Source organism: Rana temporaria, chromosome 1, assembly GCF_905171775.1.
Source record: "Rana temporaria chromosome 1, aRanTem1.1, whole genome shotgun sequence".
NCBI classification, from domain to species: domain Eukaryota; kingdom Metazoa; phylum Chordata; class Amphibia; order Anura; family Ranidae; genus Rana; species Rana temporaria.
In genome coordinates, this window is record NC_053489.1 from 450,868,381 (window position 1) to 450,890,358 (window position 21,978).

The window sequence follows — 21,978 nt, forward strand, 5'->3', positions numbered from 1 at the left end:
GAAGTGACCTAATTGTGTTGGCCTATCACATAAAATCCCAATAAAATACATTTACGTTTTTGGTTGTAACATGACAAAATGTGGAAAATTTCAAGGGGTATGAATACTTTTTCAAGGCACTGTATATCTGCTTTTGGTTGTTCTACTGTATGTCTGGCAGCTAGAAGAATTAATACAGGCTGCTTGTCATAGATGGGCAGATTTTCTCAAGGACTACTAAATATTCCGGTCTTCAAGTTAACTACCAGTCAACACATTTAGGAATAGTTCAACCGTGGCAGCCAAAAAAGAGTCAATCCACCCAAAAATATTTCATTTAAATTAAGTCTGGTAAGCTGAGTAACCAGTTGGTTTCTCATTGCTTTTGGGGACAACAGGATAATATTGCATTGCCACAATACCTCCCCCTGCTCCTCACCTTGGCAATCTAAAAAAAGCAGGAGTAGGTGGTACAAAAGGTAATAGCTGTGGGAAACGATCTGATGGAGGTGGCTCCACGTATGGGACTTAGGTAAAGGTGGGATAGGCTTCCCTGAATAGGTGAGTTTTCAGGGATCGCCTAAAGGTGGACAGGGTAAGGGCTGACTGGATATACTGGGGCCAGGAGTTCCAGAGGATGGAAGAGGCTCTGGAGTAGTCCTTGAGGCGAACATTGGGAGGAGGTTACAAGGGAGCCAGAGAGCAGGAGGTCTTGGGAGGAGTGGAGAGGATGATTTGGGCAATATCTGCAGATAAAGGTTGGTGATGTAGCTGGGGGCGATGCTGTAGATGGCCTTGTATGTTGTTGTAAGTATTTCGAATTTTATACAGTGTTGTAGGGAAAGCCAGTGAAGGGATTGGCAGAGAGGGGCAGCAGTCATGGATCAGATAGTAAGCTGTATTAGTCTAGCAGCAGCATTCATATTAGACTGGAGGGGGGATAGCTTGTGTAAAGGTAGGCTAGTGAGAAGAGAGTGGCAGTAGTCCAGGCGGGAAATAACCAAAGTTGAGCGAATAAGTTGTTTTGTTAGGTCAATAGTCAGGGAGGTTAAAGTGGCAAGATGTAGCCAGTGACAGGATGTGGGAGCTGAAGGAGAGGTCAGAGTCTAGGATTATACCCAACACCCTGGCATGTATGAAAAGACAAATGGTTGTGCTGTTGATCTTAATTGCAAAGTCATCATGGGGAAGGGATTGGGGAGGAGGTCACGCCTATCAGTGGAAGTTCTCGCAGTCACACTGAGCATATCCAGCTCCTGCCCTTTGTTGTTTGGTGCCTTGTTATCTCAGAGCTTACCATCTGTCCCACCGTGTAACAACCACAGTGCAGGCCAATTCCATCTCTGCCAGGTCCCCCTCATGGTTCATTGGTGATCGGCTCATGCAAGTGAGTATCAACCTTCCATGACTATTTTTTGTACTTGCATGGATGTTCAATTCCATGCAATAGGTTGATCAATGTTAAAATTGTACTGTCATACTAATGTTTAAATATGTTCACTTTATAGATGTATGTATGCTTTTTTTTTTTTTAACAAGAGAGAGTATGTACAGTATGCTTTAGATGACATTCAGCCTATGAAGAAGGACCTAGGGGTCTGAAACATGTCAGGCGTCATTTCCTACAGCTACGTGCAATAGCCCTTCATACCAGAGGGCATTTATATTCATACCTGTATTTTTGTACTGCAATTGATTTTTTTTTCTACTGTATAGATTATCAAATGTTTCTAATAAAACAATACTTTTTAAATTCTCGCCTGGTCTGTCCTAAAAATCCTGAGAGGTTATGCTGTGCCTATGTATATATACATATATATATATTTTAACGCTTCAGTGAAAACCTTGTTGTTAAGCCAATTTGTCTTCTCTAAAGTCATTAAAGGGGTGCATGCATGATGTATCAAAGATAAGGGCTTGGCATGGGGATGAAGAGAAGTCAGTGTGAACACATTACAAATGTCTAACCTACAGTGGAAGGAGAAGAAACGATATGGTAGTTGGTAGGGGCAGCCAGACTAATGCCAGGTGCTTAAAGGGGTTGAAAAGGTTCATTTTTTATTTTCTAAATAGGTTACTTTAACATAGTGCATTGTTGGTTCACTTACCTGTTCATTCGATTTCCCTTCTAAATGTGTTTTTTCTTTGTCTGAATTCCTCACTTCCTGTTTCTCCTTAGTAAACTTGCCACCATCATCCGAAAGGTAGTTAGTCAGCCAGAACAGCTTACTGAGGAGGAACAGGAAGTGAGAAATTCAGACAAAGAAAACAAAGAAAAAAAAACATTTAGGGCCAGATCCACAGACGAAGTACGCCGGCGTATCTACTGATACGCCGGTGTACTTTCAAATTTCCCGTGTCGTATCGTTGTTTTGAATCCTCAAAACAAGATACGACGGCTTCTGGGTTAGATCCGACAGGTGTATGTCTTCGTACGCCTTCGGATCTACCGAATGCAGCATCAGCCAGTCCAACACACCCAATAGTGGACCCGCAAATAGCGCTCGCTAACTCCTGCATCTACAGGCAGAGGGCCGACAAATGAAATCATTGTTAAGGCAGTGCTTCAATTTAGAAGCAAGCACACTCTGCTCCACATGTTTGGTTAACCTTCCTGACCCCGGTACAGTCACAGTACAACACTCACTAATGCCTGCACTACAGGCTGATGCTGCGTTCACGTGAAATCAGCATTACGGTAGCATTCTAACTTAGAAGCAAATGGGTTCCTTTGTGTGTGTTTCACTTCTCGTAGCATCTCCCAATGGATGAAGCAATTCCAAGTGGGTACAGAAGAGCCTGTACCCCACTCACCAGCACCACCTTGTGTCTCCTCACTCCCAGTGACACCATGAGAGACTCATCCCTCACACAAGAGATCATCTCTTTACATGTTCCCAAGCTTCATTGTTCTTGAGGCCTCTAACTCAAATCTCCTCTCCTGTGATATATCAGGCTAGGTACCTGGAATACCCCGTGCCACGATATTGGTCCCTGTATGTAGGACATCAGTTGCTAGGGGGAAGGCCAAGCTCACAAACCCCTTCACCACTACAGTCAAACAGTAAAGAAGTCTTACACAAAAGACTTGGATTCCTCTTTAAGTTTAATATAGTACAGTATATGTAGATAACCAAGAAAAGAGAACTGCATTGATTTCTACCATTGGGCCTGTGGGCACCCTGCAGTTGATATTTTCCCTATTTAACTTGAACACCATTTGTTATCTCAGTGTGGACATGGCCATCATGGTAGAGATAGGACTTTGCTTTCTTAAGTAAGAGCTGCCAAATGTACTATTGGTGATTTAATGAGTGATGGGGTAATGACCAAAAAGCAGTAGAAGGTGCAGGAAGCAAAGATGCACAAAATGAATCAGAAGCAGGGAGGTTCTTGCATGCAGGTCCTCAGGTACTTTTTTCACTCATTATTTATTCATTGAATTTTATGGTTGCATATTATTCACTATCCAGCGCTACATTTTTATTGTATATAGGTCCTCAGGTACAGCTTCCTCCACAGTGAGAAGAACAGTGAGCAGCTTGGTAGTGCCATCACTAAATCTCACTTAAAATTGCATAATATTAACAGTCAGGCCTCGTACACACGGCCGAGTTTCTCGGCAAAAACCAGCAAGAAGCTTGCTGTTTTTTTTTTTTTTGCCGAGGAAACCGGTCGTGTGTACACTTTTCAACGAGGAAACCGCTGAGGATCTCGTCGGGCCAAAAAGAAAGCATGTCTTCTTTTTCCTCGACGGCAATGGGAAAATTTGGCTCGCCGAGATCCTCGGCGGCTTCACAAGGAACTCGACGAGCAAAACGATGTGTTTCGCCCGTCGAGTTCCTCGGACGTGTGTACGAGGCTTCAGACACAGCACTGCCTTAGATGACCTCACACTGAAGACAGACAGGAGTTTCACATGTCAGGAAATACACTGCTATTTTTCTGGAGGAATTTACGACAAAGGGTAAATTAACATTTCTAGATGTTCCCTTTAAGGTAGAAAATATTTACTCTTTCAGTTCAGGTCCACTTTAAGTTGATATAATAGTGTAGCCGTACCTCTAAGGATTATGTATGTGTGCTGCTATTCACTTGCATTTTCTCCCTGTAAGAGCAGAAATGGCAGCCCAATGTAAAATGAGGTTGTAAGTTTTCGGTGCCATGCACCTCATCTAGCATAATATAGCATTGGTGGGGGGGTTGAGACTTTCCTCGGAGATCAAAAAGATGATATTGAAACTTTATATGGTGTGTCCACAAGATCAGGTGCATGATGTCAAGCACTTCACATCTCCCATGTGCCTTACAAAATTGCACTAATGTGTGAAAAAAAGGTTTTTACTGAGAACTTGCAAGATCTTGCAGTTAATAATGAGTTTTCTCTGAGGACACTGTTGACATGGCTTTTCAGAGGGCATCTTTGTGTTTGGGGCCATCTCCATTGCCTTCACAGAAACCAGGTAGTGGACACAAAAAAGGTAAGTCAAAGCAAACATTTTTTTTTATATATATATATTTTAGGGGAGAGAAGTCAACTATAAGCATGTATTACAGTGTTTTTGCAAAAGTAAACAAAATAATGTTGTTTCCTGCAAAACTGATAGCTGGTTTCATTTTCTTATAACAACTGGGACAGAAAACAAAACCTGTCAATTTCAAGGAAACACGTTTTTTAGTTTCACTGCTAGGGCATAGAGGAATAAGACATCACAGAGCAGCTACTGTTGGACACATCTGCTCATACATATATTTAGACACTTCCCATTTTGTGAAACATGTAAATTGTCCGCTTTCTACAGATGTACCAGGAAAGTGGAGACACTGCAGTGTCAAAAATAGGAAACCACAGTTTATATTATGGGTACCCAACATTTCTCCTGTGACATTGGTAACTACCAAAATTAAAAAAAATGGATGGCCTGTCATTGCGTAAAGATATTGCCTATTTCAGCACTCAAAAGCTCCCTAATCAAGTATTAGGCAGGTAGGTGTTGCCCACTCGGACCAGGCCAACCCCTGAGAGAAATGTATTGAATGTACTCCCAGGAGGGTAAAGCTGGATATAGATGGATAGTTACAAATTGATTCCTCCATCCGCAAAAGTGAGGTGGATTGAGGAATTACCAACCCCTCCCAGGACATTGTATTCTGAGAGCGGGATTTTCCGCTGTCAGAATACACAAATCAGCTGCTGCAGCTAATCGGCTGATCGTTGAAAGTTTTTTAGCGTGTCTGTTTGTTGATCCATCCATCGCCTTATGTTGAACAGGAAGGGCCACACACAGATCAAAATGTGACTGGTCCCTACTGAACTCGACAAATTTCGGTCCATCTGTACCTAGCCTAAGAATTTCTGAACCACAAAACAAACTGTGGCAAGACTCGTTCAACAGTGGAGAGTGAAAGAGAAAAAGGGAGAAGCCTGTTTTAGGGCCCCTCTTCCCTCATCGGATTGTGGCAGCGACAGGTTTCTAGCTTCCTCTACTTTTGGCTCTCGACAGGGAGAAATTGTGGGAGAAAGTTCAGGTGAAATTTAAGAAGGTTCTAGAGGGGTCTGGTGACCCTATTTAAGGGTGGGGTGAGCTGTCACAGCTACCAGCTGTCAGAAGAATGCCACCTGTGAACCTGTGGGAGGAGCATAGAGTTCAAGGTTCACCAGAAACAAGAGACAAGGCAAGATTGTCCTGAGAGATCAGACAGGTGAGGTTTCCAGCATCTCACGTGGCATCGCGAGAAAAACCACAGCCAGACAACACAGAGGCTGCAAGTTCAGGACAAGACAATGACAAAAGCAGATTGTCACCCTGAAGAGGGAGATCAACAGCAGGAGGGTTGGCAAGAGGAGATGCAGACAGCACAAAAGATGCTCCCCCTCTCCTCCCATTCTGCAGACAGTAGAAGCTCCAGGCTGGATTCTCCCCACCTGTGGCGTGCAGTGGGGACATGGCCAAGTGAGGTGGTACAGCTCTTGCTAGGTCCTCAAGAATGGATTACGGCTGGATGGCCAACAAACAAAACTGAAATGAAGAGGAGGGATCACCAGCCTATCATCTGTGTCTCCACAGAGTGGCAGATCTCCAGGTGCAAGAAGCCTGTGGCGTTGCTCTCCATCAGCCTGTCTAGGCAGGAAGAGGTTAACTTACACAGTGGTCTCTTTCTAAGTTAACGAATAATATCAGTAACAAATCTAAAAATAAAAAGCAGTAATGATGCAGTTAGTGCTAATACTACACAGGTAATTAATGCTAGTACACACAAAAAGTGTACTCCTGAGACTTGCTTAAAAGAAAAAAATGCCCTGTGAATTGTTCTCATTAGGTTTCCATTTCCAACTATTAGTTCATATAAACTAAAAAATTTGACCTGGGAAATGTATTGATTTACTTCCATCTTCCAAAGAATTCATTTAAAAAAAAATTCAATAAGGAAGACAGGGCGACACACGATACATGAAGACACACGCAGGCCTTTAATCAGAATTATAATAATTGGTTGCAGGCTTTTTTCTTATATTCAAGTGTACCTTGTTAAAAAATTACCTAAAAATATGGCTCAGGTCTTTTTCAACATTTCGATTTAATTTAAAAGCGTTTAAAAATATTGGAGGTAGTCAATGTGAGTAACTGCAGGTATATGCACGAATGTGCCTTTTGCGCAGGAGCTCATCCAGTATCCAAATGTTTAAAAAAATTGGGCATAGCAAATAAGCAACAGGGAAGGGAGTTTTTTCTTAAGGGTCTTAACCCCGGTGAGACTGCTAAAAATGTTGTCATGGCTTCAGGAGAATCCAAGCAAGCAGAGACTTAGCTGTTAAATAATGATTTAAATTAAGGTTCTCCATTACCAAGCTTTGTGGATACTGGTTACACAATGGTTAGTTACTTAATATCTGTGAATAATTAAGCCATTGTAGTTAGAGAAAAAAATGAAAAGGAATTAGCTGAAGGTAAAAGTTTCTTTTTGATTCACCCCCTTTTGGTAATTTTAGAATATCCGATATCCAAGTTGTTGTTTCCAAAAAAAGAAAAAAATGAATGTAGCGGGACCGATACCGAGCATTTGCGCGAGTACTTGTACTCACGCAAATGCTCCCGATGCCTGATCTGATACCTGTAATGGGAGAGAGAGGCGGTGTGCAACAGGAAGTCCACAGGCAGAGTCAGCAGGCGGAGTCAGTGGGCAGAGTCAGCGGGCAGAGCGGAGAGTGAGTCCTCAAGCAGGTAAGCTGGTGGGGGGGGGGCAGCCGCATCATCCATCAGTGACCGGAGCCGTCGCATTCGGTAACTGAAGTGACGCTCTGTGTTGCCATTGTACACAGTCAGTGCTTTAACCAGCCTGAATCCCGACACCCATCTTGGTATACCCTGCACTCGGCCACATTAAGTCAGCAGCGGACATCTTGTTTCACCCAACCATTATAGTTTGGGCTGGGTGTAACAAGATGTCCGCTGCTTCTTTTATGTGGCCAAGTACAGGGTGTAGCAAGATGGGCATCGCAGGCAGCATAGAAAAATAGTTTAGGTTCCTTTCATGTCATTTATTTCAGTCCCTGCCCATAAGTGCCAGCCATCTGTCAGTGTCCATCCATCAGTACCAGCTATCCGTCAGTGCCTATCCATCAGTACCAGCTATCCGTCAGTGCCCATCCATCAGTGCCACTGCCAGCCATCAGTGCGTGCCATATATCAGTGCCATCTTTCAGTGCGTGCCACCTATCAGTGCCATCTTTCAGTGCGTGTCATCTTTCAGTGTGTGCCACCTATCAGTGCCATCTTTCTGTGCGTGCCACCTATCAGTGACATTTTTCAGTACCATATTTCAGTGCGTGCCACCTATCACTGCCATCTTTCAGTGCCAGCCATCAGTGTGTCCCACCAATCAGTGCCATCTTTCAGTGCCAGCCATCAGTGCGTGCCCCTCATCAGTGCTGCATAATCAGTGCCACCTATCAGTGCCCATCCACCAGTGCCACTGCAAGCCATCAGTCCCAGCCATCAGTCAGTGCCACCGTTTAGTGCCCATCAGCCAGTGCCATCTATCAGTGCGTCACATGACATTAAAAAAAGTATCGTAATCGATATCCGTGAGTACTTGAAAAAAGTATCGGTACTTGTACTCGGTCTTAAAAAAGTGGACAACCCTAATAGATCCGCTGCACATAACTAAGGTCCAGTATCAAAAAGCAAACATTGCAGTAAATAGTAGTATGCACATACATGAGTAAATAAAGGAATAGGTCAGTCACAGTTCACTAGACAATGGACCAGATTCTCAAAAGAGATACGCTGGCGTATCGCCTGATACGCCGTCGTATCTCTGAGTTCGCCCGTCGTATCTATGCGCCTGATTTATAAAATCAGTTACGCATAGATAACCATTAGATCCGACAGGCGTAAGGCTCTTATACTGTCGGATCTTAAATGTAATTTTTTTTTTCCGCCGCTAGGTGTGGCCGACGTAGTTTTCCCGATCGAGTAAGCAAATTAGCAAAATACGCGAATTCCCGAACGTACGCCCGACCGACGCAGTGAAGTTACGACGTTTACGTAAGATTTGCGACGCGTAAAGTTGCCCCTGGGTATATGAGGTGCAGTCAATGTTAAGTATGGCCGTCGTTCCGGCGTCGAAATTTGAAAATTTACGTTGTTTGCGTAATTCGTCCGTGAATGGCGCTGGACGCCATTTACGTTAACGTCGAAACCAATGACGTCCTTGCGACGTCATTTAGCGCACAGCACGTCAGGAAATTTTAGGGACGGCGCATGCGCAGTACGTTCGGCGCGGGAACGCGCCTAATTTAAATGATCCACGCCCCCTACCCGGATCATTTGAAATAGGCGGGCTTGCGCCGGAGGATTTATGCTACGCTGCCGCTACAGGCAAGTGCTATGTGAATCAAGCACTTGCCCGTATGTTTACTATGCTATACCTATATAGAATTAATTTGTATGCAACTAAATTAGAGTAAACCCGGTAATCCACAAAATCAGCATAAAGTAATGGCATTAGAAAACAGTAACACAATGATAATCAATACTGCGATAGCTCCTCTGTACACAGTAGGCTATAACCACTTTAGAGTACATTCTATATGAATGTCAGAAATTAAATTAAAAACTTCCTAAAGAGGTACCTCTTACTATGGACAATAGGCAAAGTTTTTGCAAAGCAGCTATCTAAGTGAGCAGGCTTTAGCCCTCGTTTTTTAGCTGGCTAGCATTGGGGCTCAGTCTTTATGGTGGTGCACAATAGTACACTTCCAGTAAAGTCTGCATGCAATAAGTAATGCTGCTAGTTAGATGACCAGAGCCTATGTTCTCAGTCTCTTTTAGCAGCAGTAGGTTAATGACAGCAGTGTCCTCCCAGCAATACAGCAACAAGCTTCTCAATGTTCAGATGTCAGCTCACTTCTGCATTTGCCTGGTGCAACTCCAGTTCTCAGCACATGTCTGCAGGTTTGAGGCAGGTTGATGTACACACAGGAGCAACGATGTGCACACCTCGAAGCACAGAGAAAGGGACTCAGTATTCAGTCTAAAAAAATACAATATTCTCTCCTCTTATACCCGCCTAGCATTGGGAATTGTAGTCCATAGACTACTTTATTAAAATTACTTTCCTTTCATCTTCCATGATTCAGTGCTGCCAACCATCAAATCTCTTTAGCACCTTCTGCTTTTCAGCTCCCCCTGGTGAATGTAGGGGAGGTAATGTTAGCCAATTCAGCTGAAAGAGCGCTGCAGCAAAGTGTTCTAAGTCACTCTCTGTCTCTAGCCAAGTACTTGGCAGCATTGCTATAGAATCATTCATCATCTTTCCTTTCCCAAAGGTGATTCATGAAATGATAAAATAGATAATGAATTGTAGTCTATTTCATACACATTTTTTGAAGAAGCTTTGTCTAAAATTAAGCTTCTAGGGTAGGACATTTTATTAGCCAAAGTGGACATAAAGGGGCAGATCCACAGAGCGAGTACGCCGGCGTATCTACTGATACGCCGGCGTACTTTCAAATTACCCGCGTAATCCTCAAACCAAGATACGACGGCATCTGGGTTAGATCCGACAGGTGTACGTCCTCGTACGCCTTCGGATCTAAGATGCAATACTTCGGCGTCCGCTGGGTGGCGTTCACATAGTTTTCCGCGTCGGGTATGCAAATTAGCTATTTCCGACGATCCACGAACGTACGAGCGGCCAGCGCATTTTTTTACGGCGTCTCTAGTCGGCTTTTTCCGGCGTATAGTTAAAGCTGGTATTTTGTCGCGTATAGTTAGACCCGCCATGTTAAGTATGGACGTCGTTCCCGCGTTTATTTTGAATATTTTTTTTTTGCTTAAGTCGTCCGTGAATCGGGATGGATGTGACGTCATTTAGTGTAATGCACAGCGGGAAATTTAGAAACAGAGCATGCGCAGTTCATTCAGCGCGGGGACGCGCTTAATTTAAATGAAACACGCCCCCTAATCGCCGATTTGAATTCCGCCGCCAGAGATAGACTACGCCGCCGTAACTTACGGCGCAAATTCTTCCAGGATTCGAACTAAAGCCAGGTAAGGTACGGCAGCGTAGCGTATCTCTGATACGCTGCGCGGGTGCAGATCTCTGTGGATCTGCCCCATAGTCAGCATTTAGATTGCTCCCAATTAACTCGGTGTATTTTACTCTTTAGGTTTTGTATTGATAATTTCTCTCTTTGAAAAATGCCCTTCTATGGGTTGCTCTTTGTCTTGATCATATTTTGAAGCCTTTGCGATTTATGAAATGGGTAGTCTTGTTTAGGTTGAATACCACTTTTTTAATTAATTGTTTAGATTTTTATGGGCCCAGCTGACTTAAGTGACTGTTTATCTTTAATGAATACATTTTTTGAAGTCCCTAATCTTTTTGGTATTCATCTTGCCCAAGATAAAACAGCCTACTCTATTACTTGTTTATCATTTTTAGGTATCACAATTAAAACTGGTAATATGAAGTTCTGCCTTCTAAAGGAAATTTTTTTATGCTAAATTGGTACTTCTTTCAGAGGAAAACAAAATGGCCCGGATTCAGATACATTTGCGTATCTTTCGGCGGGCGTAGCGTATCTCAGATACACTACGCCGTCGTAACTTACAGCGGCAGGTCCCGTATTCAGAAAGAACTTGCGCTGTAAGTTACGGCGGCGTAGTGTAACTGGGCCGGTGTAAGCCCGCCTAATTCAAATGTGGAGAAGGTGGGCGTGTTTTATGATAACTACTCGTGACCCCACGTAAATGACGCTTTTTACGAACGGCGCATGCGCCGTCCATGGACGTATCACAGTGCGCATGCTCCAAATTACGCTGTAAAGCCTCATTGGTTTCGTCGTGAACGTAACTTACGCAAAGCCCTATTTGCGAACGACTTACGTAAACGACGTAAACTACGCAAAATTCGACACTGGCCCAACGTCCATACTTAAAGCGGATCTCCACTCTAAAGTGGAGTCCCGCTGATCGGCACCCTCCCCCCCTCCGGTGTCACATTTGACACCTTTCAGGGGGGAGGGGGGTGCAGACACCTGTCTACAGACAGGTATCTGCACCCACTTCCGGCCCTACGATACGGGCAAAGGACGGGTTTTTTTTCCCCTTCCCGTCCGTCCCCCGTTGTATGCTGGGAACACTCGGCTCCCAGCACACAGCGGGAGCCAATCGGCGGGCGCAGCGCGACTCGCGCATGCGCCGTAGGGAACCGGGCAGTGAAGCCGGAGCGCTTCACTTCCTGGTTCCCTCACCGTGGATGGAGGGGGGAGCAGCAGGGTGACGAGCGATCGGCTCGTCATCTGCTGCGATCACCGCTGGACTCCAGGACAGGTAAGTGTCCTTATATTAAAAGTCAGCAGCTGCAGTATCTGTAGCTGCTGGCTTTTAATATATTTGTTTAGTGGCACATCCGCTTTAACATTGGCTACGCCTCATATAGCAGGGGTAACTTTACGCCGGAAAAAGCCTTACGTAAACAACGTAAAAAAAAGCGCCGGGCAGACGTACGTTTCTGAATCAGGAGATACGCCGTCGTAACTGCTTTCTGAATCCGGACCAATATCTTTAACCACTTGCTTACTGGGCACTTAAACCCCCCTGCTGCTCAGACCAATTTTCAGCTCTCAGCGCTCTCACTCTCGACAATTATGCGGTCATACAACACTGTACCCAAATAAAATTGTTATCATTTTTTTCTCACAAATAGAGCTTTCTTTTGGTGGTATTTTATCACATCTGCAGTTTAAATTTTTCATAAAAAAAAAAAAAAAAGACCAAATAAAAAAAAAAAAAAAACGTTTTATATTTTGTTATAAAATTTTGAAAACAGGTAATTTTTCTCCTTCATTCATGTATGCTGATGAGGCTGCACTGATGGGCAACGATAGGCTACACTGATGGGAACTGATAGCCTGCACAGATAGGCTGCATTGATGGGAATCCATAAGGTGGCACTGGTCGACACTGATAGGTGGCACTGGTGGGCACTGAGAAGTGGCACTAAAAGGTGGCACTTATAGGTGGCACTGATAGCTGGCACTTATGGCCACTAATAGGTGGCAGTAATGGGCACTGATGGGTGGCAGTGATGGGCACTAGTAGGTGACACTGATAGGCAGCACTGCTAGGTGGCACTGATGAGGCACTGATTGGCACCACTGATGGGCATTGATAGGTGGCACTCCTGGGCATTGATAGGTGGCCCTGTTTTGCACTGGTGGGCACTGATTTGTGGCACTGTGGGCACTGGCAGGTGGCACTTGCAGGCGGTACTGGTTGGCTGTCAGTGTGGGGAGAAAAAAAATGATTACCAAGCTTCTGTTTACATTACGTGATCAGCTGTCATTGGTTGACACATGATCATGTGGTAAGGGGCCTGAATCGGCCTCTTACTCCAATCTGTGATCACCCAAATCCCCCAGCAGCTCTGAAGGAGTTAAAAGAGATGCAGTTACTTATAGGCTTAATAACTTTTGTTACTAGATTTTTACCTGTCCGTAGAATTTTTTCTAGGTGTCTATATATGATTGCATGGTCAAAAATGTTGAACATTTCAGTAGTAGGTCAGTCTGGAAATATGAGTTTATTTGAGATAAGGACTTTAGTCTTTTCACAGATGTAGCAGGATGACTTGGATTTACTGTGATTTGGGGAGAGTATTGGTGCACAGATCACTGGCATCTTAACTGGCAAAAAAAAAAGCTTATCTTAAAAATATAGTTTTGTTTATGCTAGATTTTAGATGCTATTGAAATATGGGGAGATGATTTCAGGAACAGAAGAATATTGTTTCACACAGATAGTAAAGGGGTCTTCTTTGCAATAAACTGCCTAGCTTCAAAATCTCAACCAGTAATTTTCCCTTCTTAAAAGTTGAGTATAAAACCTTTAATAAAAAAATTGAAACAGAAAAGTTGACTATACAAATGCCTTACTTTAAAGTGTAACTTTCCCCTTTGGGGGACCTATCTACATTGCAAGGATTTTAACAAACTTTTTTGGAGATTCTTACCTTGCGTTATTTTGAAGAAATAGCTGTTTGTCTTAGCACTTATGGGACCTAATTTAAATGTTATAGAGCATTAAAAAAATACTCACGATACTCATATGTCTGTTTTTGTGGATATCATTTTTAAATTTGAGTAAAAAGGATCCATTTTCCGTTTCTAAAATATTGGTAATTGTCCTTTTTTAGTTCAGTAATGGGTAAGGATTATTCTTGGTCACACATTAATAAAATGCTTACTGGTGTTTCTTTCTTCTTTTAATTACGCAACTTTCCAGCTTGTAGCAGTTTTTCACTCTCAAAGGTTACAAAAAAGTTATTTTTAAAGTGGAATTCAAAACCAATTACACCAGACAATCTTTCCAAGTTACGTCAGGTTATGCATTCGGTTTCTTGTTCTTCTTTTGAACCTGTGTCATTCAAAGCAGTATTCTCATTAGCATTCTTGGTAGCATTTTGAATTTCAGAGCTGATTCCATCCAATAAGTATGTTAAGTCAGGTTTTAGGCTTCACAAAGTCATTGTTGAAGATAAGAGGATTATGGTTTATTATTACAAAGTCAAAAAATGATTAGTTAGGCAAAGGTTTCTTTGGCACTAATATTTGTATTGTATTGTAAGCAAAATAAGTTTTAAAAATCAGACCAAGTGTTGGTAATTGTCATTATATTAATTAAAATTAATTTCAATTACGGTAACAACATTTCAGTTTAATAAAGTATTAACCAACCGCTTGCGGACTGTCCCATGCACATATACAGTGACAGGGCGGCTGTTCTGTGCTGGATCATGTACATGTACGTGATCCGGCACTTCCAGGTAGAGGGCGCACATGTGCACGCCTGCCGCTCCACCTGTGCTGTAATTAGGTAAAGCATAAGTCCATCAGCAGGTCCCAACCAATGATTTATGGCCGGTACTTGCTGATTGGCTCAGCGAATCACAGTACAGAGCCCTGTGTTTATTAACAACACAGGGATCTGTACATGGAGCAGCAATGTGGCTGCAGGCAGAAAACTCAGCCACATGGATTAGTAAAAGCAGCACACATTACACATTGTTAGCTACACAGTGAACCCCTTGATTTCCTCTAGATATTAACCACAACTTAGTCAGTATGATTAGTAAAGTGTACAATATTAGCACTGATCACTGTATTAGTATCACTGGTGATGTCAGTGTTAGTTCCCACCCAGTGTCAGTTAGTGACAGATTGCCCCCCCCCCTGCACTGTCCAACAGTCCCACTATAAGTCACTGATCACTGACATTACTAGTATACAAATAAATCAATACATACAAATTCTAGTATATATACACCATTGTTTGTAGATGCTATAACTTACATACAAACCAATCAATATCCACTTATTGGGATTTTTTTTTACCAAAGACATGTAACAGCATTGAAAAAATTATGGTCACACTAAACCTATAGTGATTGCATATCTAGGTGTAACCTTGTCAATTTATCAACATTAAAATTAAAAACACATGTGAATAATCCAAATAAAGCACACTTGTGAATAGCCAAAAACCTGGTACAAATGTGAACCATAAATAGATGGGTGAATAATCCCAAAAATGTCTCTAACTTTTAATTAAAATAAATCAGAATTTTTTTTGAATCATATCATGAAGAGTTCATAAATAAAGTTCTTATTTTTTTTTTTTTTTTAAGATAGACCATTCTGTGGATCAAAGTTCATAAATATTGAAATAAAGTGATATCCGTACACCCTCGTCGGGCTGGTTTTCGACGAGAAACTCGAGCGTGTGTATGCTAAGAAACCCACGCATGCTCAGAATAAAGTATGAGACGGGAGTAAAAGTAGCATTTGTAATGGAGATAACACATTTTTCACGCTGTAACAGACTGAAAAGTGCAAATCCTCTCTTAACAAACTTTTACTTAACACGCAGTAACATGAGATTAGCAAAAGCAGCCCCCAGGGTTGTGCCAGTGGAATCGAACTCCCCCTGCAATTGTATGTGTTGTACGTCACCGCGTTTGAGAACGAGGAGATTTTGTCTTGACAGTGTGTACGCAAAGCAAGCTTGTCAAGTTCCTCGACTAGCCTAACAAGGAACTCGTCGAGGAAAACGATGTGTTTTTTCCGACGAGTTCCTCGGTCGTGTGTACGAGGCCTTACACGTTGTGATGGCAAAGGCAAAAAAACTCTCCCTTTTTGAACATGGTTGGGTTGCTGAACTGCATAAGCAGGGTCTCATCAAGACACTGGACGATCCCCGACTCAAATAAAGGCCCTTACTGCAGCCCCATAACCATCAGACGGCATCTGAGACTGAAGGGCTTTAAAAACAAAAAACTTCTTCAAAAACTTTGTCTCCTTGAACGCCACAGAACTGCTCGTTTGGACTTTGCAAGAGAGCACCAAACATGGGACATTCAAAGGTGGAAGAAAGTTTTATTCTCTTGATGGTCCTGATGGTTTCCAACGTTACTGGCATGACAAGCAGATCCCACCTGAGATGTTTTCTACGCGTCACAGTGGAGGGGGCGCCATAATGGTCTGGGGTGCTTTTTCCTTCAGTGGAGCAATGGAGCTTCAGGAAGGTCAAATGGCCGCTGGCTATGTCCAGATGTTGCAGAGAGCATTCCTCATGACTGAGGGCCCTCGTCTGTGCGGTAACGACTGGGTTTTTTAACAGGACAATGCTACAGTACACACTGCCCGCAGGACAAGGGACTTCTTCCAGGAGAATAACATGACTCTTTTGGCCCATCCTGCGTGTTCCCCTGATCTAAATCCAATTGAGAACCTTTGGGGATGGATGGCAAGGGAAGTTTACAAAAATGGACAACAGTTCCTGACACTAGATGGCCTTTGTCTTCACCACCTGGAGAAATGTTCCCACTCACCTCATGGAAACGCTTGCATCAAGCATGCCGAAACAAATTTTTGAAGTGATCAACAATAACGGTTGGATTTCTGTTTTGGGGGTTTAGATTTTTTTGGAGGTGTGGTCCTAAACTTTTAATCAGCTGAAAAACGGCCTGTTTCAGTTTATTCGTTGTTTTCATTAAATTGAATGCTCAAAAAATGTTTTGTCTCACTCTCATTTCTTCTTGTTGCATGTTGAAGCTCTACTTGGAACCTTGTTAAGATCCAACAATGTAAAATATGATTTTTTGCCATTTTTTAAGTGGTTTTAAACTTTTGATCAGGACTATATATATATATATATATATATATATATATATATATATATATATATATATATATATATAATTTTTTTACATTTAAATTTTTTTTTTCTTAAAAATAAAAAACTCAGTGGTGATCATATACCACCAAAGGAAAGCTAAATTTGTGTGAAAAAATGTATATATATTATATTTGCGTACAGTGTTGCATGACTGCACAATTACCATTTAACAGCGCAGTGCTGAACAGCAAAAAATGGTCCCTGATCATGAAAGGTCAAAAATCCTTTTGGAGCTTAAGGCCTCGTACACATGATAGGTTAAACAGAGGACAACGGTCTGATGGACCGTTTTCATCGGTCAAAAACGATCGTGTGTGGGCCCCATAGGTTATTTAACCATTGGTTAAAAAAAAAAAACTTGCTTTAAATTTAACCGATGGATTCCTAACCAATAGGTCAAAACCGATCGTTAGTAGGCACAACCATCGGTTAAAAATCCACGCATGCTCAGAATCAAGTTGACGCATGAACTTAATTTTTTTTTCAGCACGTCGTGCTTTTACGTCACCGCGTTCTGACACGATCAGTTATTTAACCGATGGTGTGTGGGCGCGACGGACCATCAGTCAGCTTCATCGGTTAACCGATGACAACGGTCCATCAGACCGTTCTCATCGGATGGACTGATCGTGTGTACGCGGCTTCAATGGTCAAACAAGTCCTTGAACGTCCTCAAATTAGATCATTTACATTTGTCTTCTCATCCATTTTGAATAGATACAGCCAAAGAAGCATCTAAACTTGGTTTACAAGTCGATACCATTAAGAAACTAGGCAGATAGAATTATAACAGCTACAAGTTATATATGTGCCCTATGCTTTTGTTTGAATTCTTATTATAACTCCATCCCAAATTATTTGGATTGTTGGATATTTCTGCATCTTTTGGACCCAGAGAAGAGCAGCAAGAAGGTTGTATTCAGGAAATGTAGCTTTGAATTCAGGTTTATTTAAGGTTTTCTGGAGTGGTAAAAGGGGTATGGTCATGGGCGTCCGCTCCATAGGGCAAGGGAGGGCATTTGCCCCCCCCCCCTGGAATCAAGAGTAAGACACCACATTCAGCACAGTGCAGGACATTAATGCATGAGTTACCATGACCAGTGCAGGACATTTACCCCCCCCCCCCCCGCCGCCATGCTGCATATTAAAAAAATCACAGACAGTCATCACATTAACAGTTAATAATCTTCAAACTACATTCCGTATGGCATCATGCCATACAAAATGATGCAGTCTGAAGATTATTAACTGTGATGACTGTCTGTGATTTTTTTTAATATGCAGCATGGCGGCGGGGGGTTAAATGTCCTGCACTGGTCATGGTAACTCATGTATTAATGTCCTGCACAGTGCAGGATGTTGTGATGCAGGGTGCTGTGTAATGTAAAGGGGTCCAGTGATGTAGGGTGCTGTGCAATGTAACAGGGTCCAGTGATGCAGGGTGCTGTGTAATGTAAAGGGGTCCAGTGATGCAGGGTGCTGTGTAATGTAAAGGGGTCCAGAGGTGCAGGGTGCTGTGTAATGTAAAGGGGTCCAGTGATGCAGGGTGCTGTGTAATGTAAAGGGTTCCAGAGGTGCAGGGTGCTATGTAATGTAAAGGGGTCCAGTGATGCAGGGTGCTGTGTAATGTAAAGGGTTCCAGAGGTGCAGGGTGCTATGTAATCTAAAGGGGTCCAGTGATGCAGGCTGCTGTGTAATGTAAAGGGGTCCAGAGCTGTGGGGTGCTGTGTAATGTAAAGGGGTCCAGAGTTGCAGTTGTGGAGAGGGGGTACACAGTAGTGACAAAGAGATATTGAAAGATGCAGGGGGCACAGTGGGGTGTTTTTACATTTTAACGTATGGGGGGCTTTTAAGTCCCGCTAGATTTTCTGAGTTGGGCAGGTTAAGTTAACTATTACCACCCCCTGGTATCTTAATTTAGCATATGGGGGATAATGACATAGGCCAACAAAAAACACTGGATCAAATTTTTATTATTAGAAATGATATACTTTGTATTAAAATGACAACCCTCCTTTTTTTTTTTTTCAGAGATTATCCCCAGGTTTCGTTGGCTTTATTCCCCCTATGTTGAAGCCTTTTGAGAAAGTCAGGAAAGAATAAACAGAGCCATAGAAAAGTTAATGCCGCTAGTTAATGTTTTTTTCTTTTAGACATTCATAATTATAGGGCAGCATTCCGGAAAATAGATAACCGAGAAAATCTTCTCCAGGTGTCTGTTCCAAGATATCATCTCCCCCGCCAAATGAGGGTGAGTATGCGAGACACATGTAGGCAAAATAAGGCTCCGGATGGCCGCACTTCAAAGAAATGATTTTATTGATAGCATATAGCTATAATTAAGCACCAGTGAGAGTGGTGTGAAACACGTCAGCTGTTTGCATTTTTATTCTGATTTTGTATGGATAATTCTTCAATAAAGGAATTTCTTCGAAGTGCGGCCATCCGGATCCTTATTTTGCCTACATATAGGGCAACATTGCTGGACTTTACCGGTATGACGGTATCCATTTGTCAGATACAGGTCTTGACAATTTAAATTCTCACTTACAAACATGTATTGAAATGGCCCTGAATCGGGATGTGGGGGGGGGGGGGGGTTGATGCCAGTTGGGTTTTGTGACCCACCTGGCTTTTGGGGGACAGCAATTATTGCAATGTATGCTACCATTTTATTTATTTTTTACTTTTTTTGCTGCCACCAAAACAGAGTAGGCACACTATACAGTTTTTTTTAAATACATTTATTTATGAAAATAGAAAACTTACATCTTTTAAGGTAGAAAATTATCTCAGGAGATATGTATTTACAGCAACATTGTTTAAATAGATGGTATTTATAAATATAAAAATATGCACGGCATATGTCATTCCAGTACAGTAATCCGTAGTTACAAGACAGTGTAAAGGTAGCAGGCTCTCTGTCATATTCCTCAGCATGTATAGTCACTCAGGGGTGTCTGATCACTGGGATGTGTTTCAGAAACCTGCAGGAATAAAAACATATATCATAAGACATACATGTCAATAAGATATAACAAGTTGTACATTTAGTAATATATAAGAAGTACTACATATCGTAATTAAAAAAATAGATAAACACATAAGATAACTCATATGATAATAAATGGGTTATCTCTGCAAGTGGTATCGATTTACTAGGCTGCATTCACCCCAAGAAAACATAAAGGTCTCATTGACACTGGCAGTAATATACAGTACAGTACATGCATTTATACATGTTTATAGATCATTTCTAAACACATAATAAGGCATGTAATGATTTTAAATTCACACTGTCCATTTACCTGCTTTTAGGTGCAGTCAATTTAGCAGCATCCAGTGTCCAATTATAAAGTCTAGACATGGCTCATAAACTCATGTAAATGTGTGTTAACCTGTATAAACACACATAATCATGGCTGAACCCATGTAAAGGCATCTAAACGCAGCAAATATTGATCTGGGAAGCATAACATCTGTTTATACTTCTTAGATCATCTTTCCTGCATTTAGATAAACAAAACACTGGAGTGCTAGTGTAAATGAGGCCTAAAGTAGTGAACATTGTGGTTTAAAAGCCATCTAATGTATAGGTGAGTTGGGGTAGGATTTTAGAACAATAAAGGAAAATTCCCAGCTCAACTTACCAGCCAGCCTACAAAAAACTGAAATGTCCTGTCTAAGTTTCCTTTCTCACGGGCTGTCCGATCAGGTCAGTCTGTCAGCCTTTCAGGTGGACCAGATCAGATCCTCCATTCACCCCTATGGTGACATGTCCGCTGACACCTGCTGCTATCCAATCCTGTCCATGAAATCCAGATGGATGGTGATCCTATTTTCCATCCATCTGGTGGATCGGATGTGATTGTGTGGTGTCCCAGTACAGGTATTTGCTGTAGGCCCTGTCAGATTGAGGCCCTCGGCTTGTGGAGTCTCCCCTGCAGGGACTCAGCTAGTTATGATGTGATTTATACTGTTATGGTTGATAATATGTTTATTAGGTGTGTATAGCTTTAAGAGGTTTTAGTCAGCCATCTCATGTTCAGTCAGAGTGTATTACCATCTCATGTTCAGTCAGAGTGTATTAGAGTCGGGAGGACTAAATGCTAGACAAGACCTTATTGTGTTGTGTTATACTACAGGTCAGTCTCTATGATCCACAGCTCTCAACCAATAGGCTTCAGTCTGATCAGGCCCTTATAAGGGATTGTACTTCCTGTTTAAGCCAGTCTAGACTGCACACAGTTCCTGGCAGAGCAGAGCACAACACAGTCAGAAGAGAAGCAGCGCAGGCCAGAAGTCTCCAGTTCAGGAGAAAATACAACAAAGAGTGGAGTATCCCTAAACATTACAGAACCAGTACTTCAGCTCATTTTTCGGATCAATCCGTTATTCCGGCGAAAAGTCTCAAGTCTACAGACACTTCAGTAAGTGTATCTATTTTTCAGCCTAGTTAAGCATAGGCCCTGAATTACTAATCCGGCTTTTGCAGCCGAGTATATATATGAGCAGCCAAGCTCAAGCATTATTAGCTGTGTGGTCCTCTAGAGACTGTCTGCAGAGCCCTTGTGACACTCTGTTTAAACGCTGTGAAGATTTTGACACCTGCCATCATTCCAGTAAAGCCTTCATTGTTTTAACCCCTGTTGTGGACTGTGTTATTACCATCCTAACTAGCGGGGATACGGAGGCCCCCGGAGCTGTAGTTTCCCGGGGTATTCCAAGACTACAGTGGCGTCACGTGACAGAGAGGGTTAATACCATCTGGCCCTCACTAAGGGTTAATACCACCTGACCCTGGGCTCCTAGCCCCAAGAACCAAGTAGCTAACCATCAAGCGCATGTGTGTGGCCGTGGGGCTCACCCTCCCCGGTCACCACATCTGGATGAAAACAGACAGGTGGTCCATTTTCATTCAATCTCCCCATAGAGAACAGTGGGACTCTGACAGGTCTGTCTCAGCACAATGAGCGAAAAAGGACCTGTCATCTGCCTGCTCAGCGGGGGTCAGCAGATCGATCCCCTGCTGAGCAAAGCGGAGTCCGCTGGGCACATCGCCAGTGTGAAAGAGCCCTAACAGTTCAAATTAAAAACAGGGTTTTAGTTTGCACACATTTGCAAATACATGCGTAAGCTGCAGAGGCCATGTCATGGCACCCCAGTATTATCTGCAGTCCTAACTCTATACATTTTGAGAGCCTCAATAGTAGGAGCACATATATAATAATGGATAGATTGAGGGCAGGTAAGC

The 21,978-nt window shown here is 42.5% G+C and overlaps 1 protein-coding gene across 1 annotated transcript in view; it reads right to left on the bottom strand.

The window, feature by feature from the left end:
* Window positions 1–19,462: 19,462 nt before the first annotated feature.
* LOC120916583 (C-X-C motif chemokine 10-like) overlaps window positions 19,463–21,978 on the bottom strand; it is a 42,016-nt gene continuing 39,500 nt past the window's right edge. Inside the window, exon 4 of the mRNA XM_040327644.1 lies at window positions 19,463–19,711. Coding sequence (XP_040183578.1) covers window positions 19,675–19,711 — 37 coding nt within the window. The 3' untranslated portion in view covers window positions 19,463–19,674. The remainder of the gene's footprint in view (window positions 19,712–21,978) is intronic.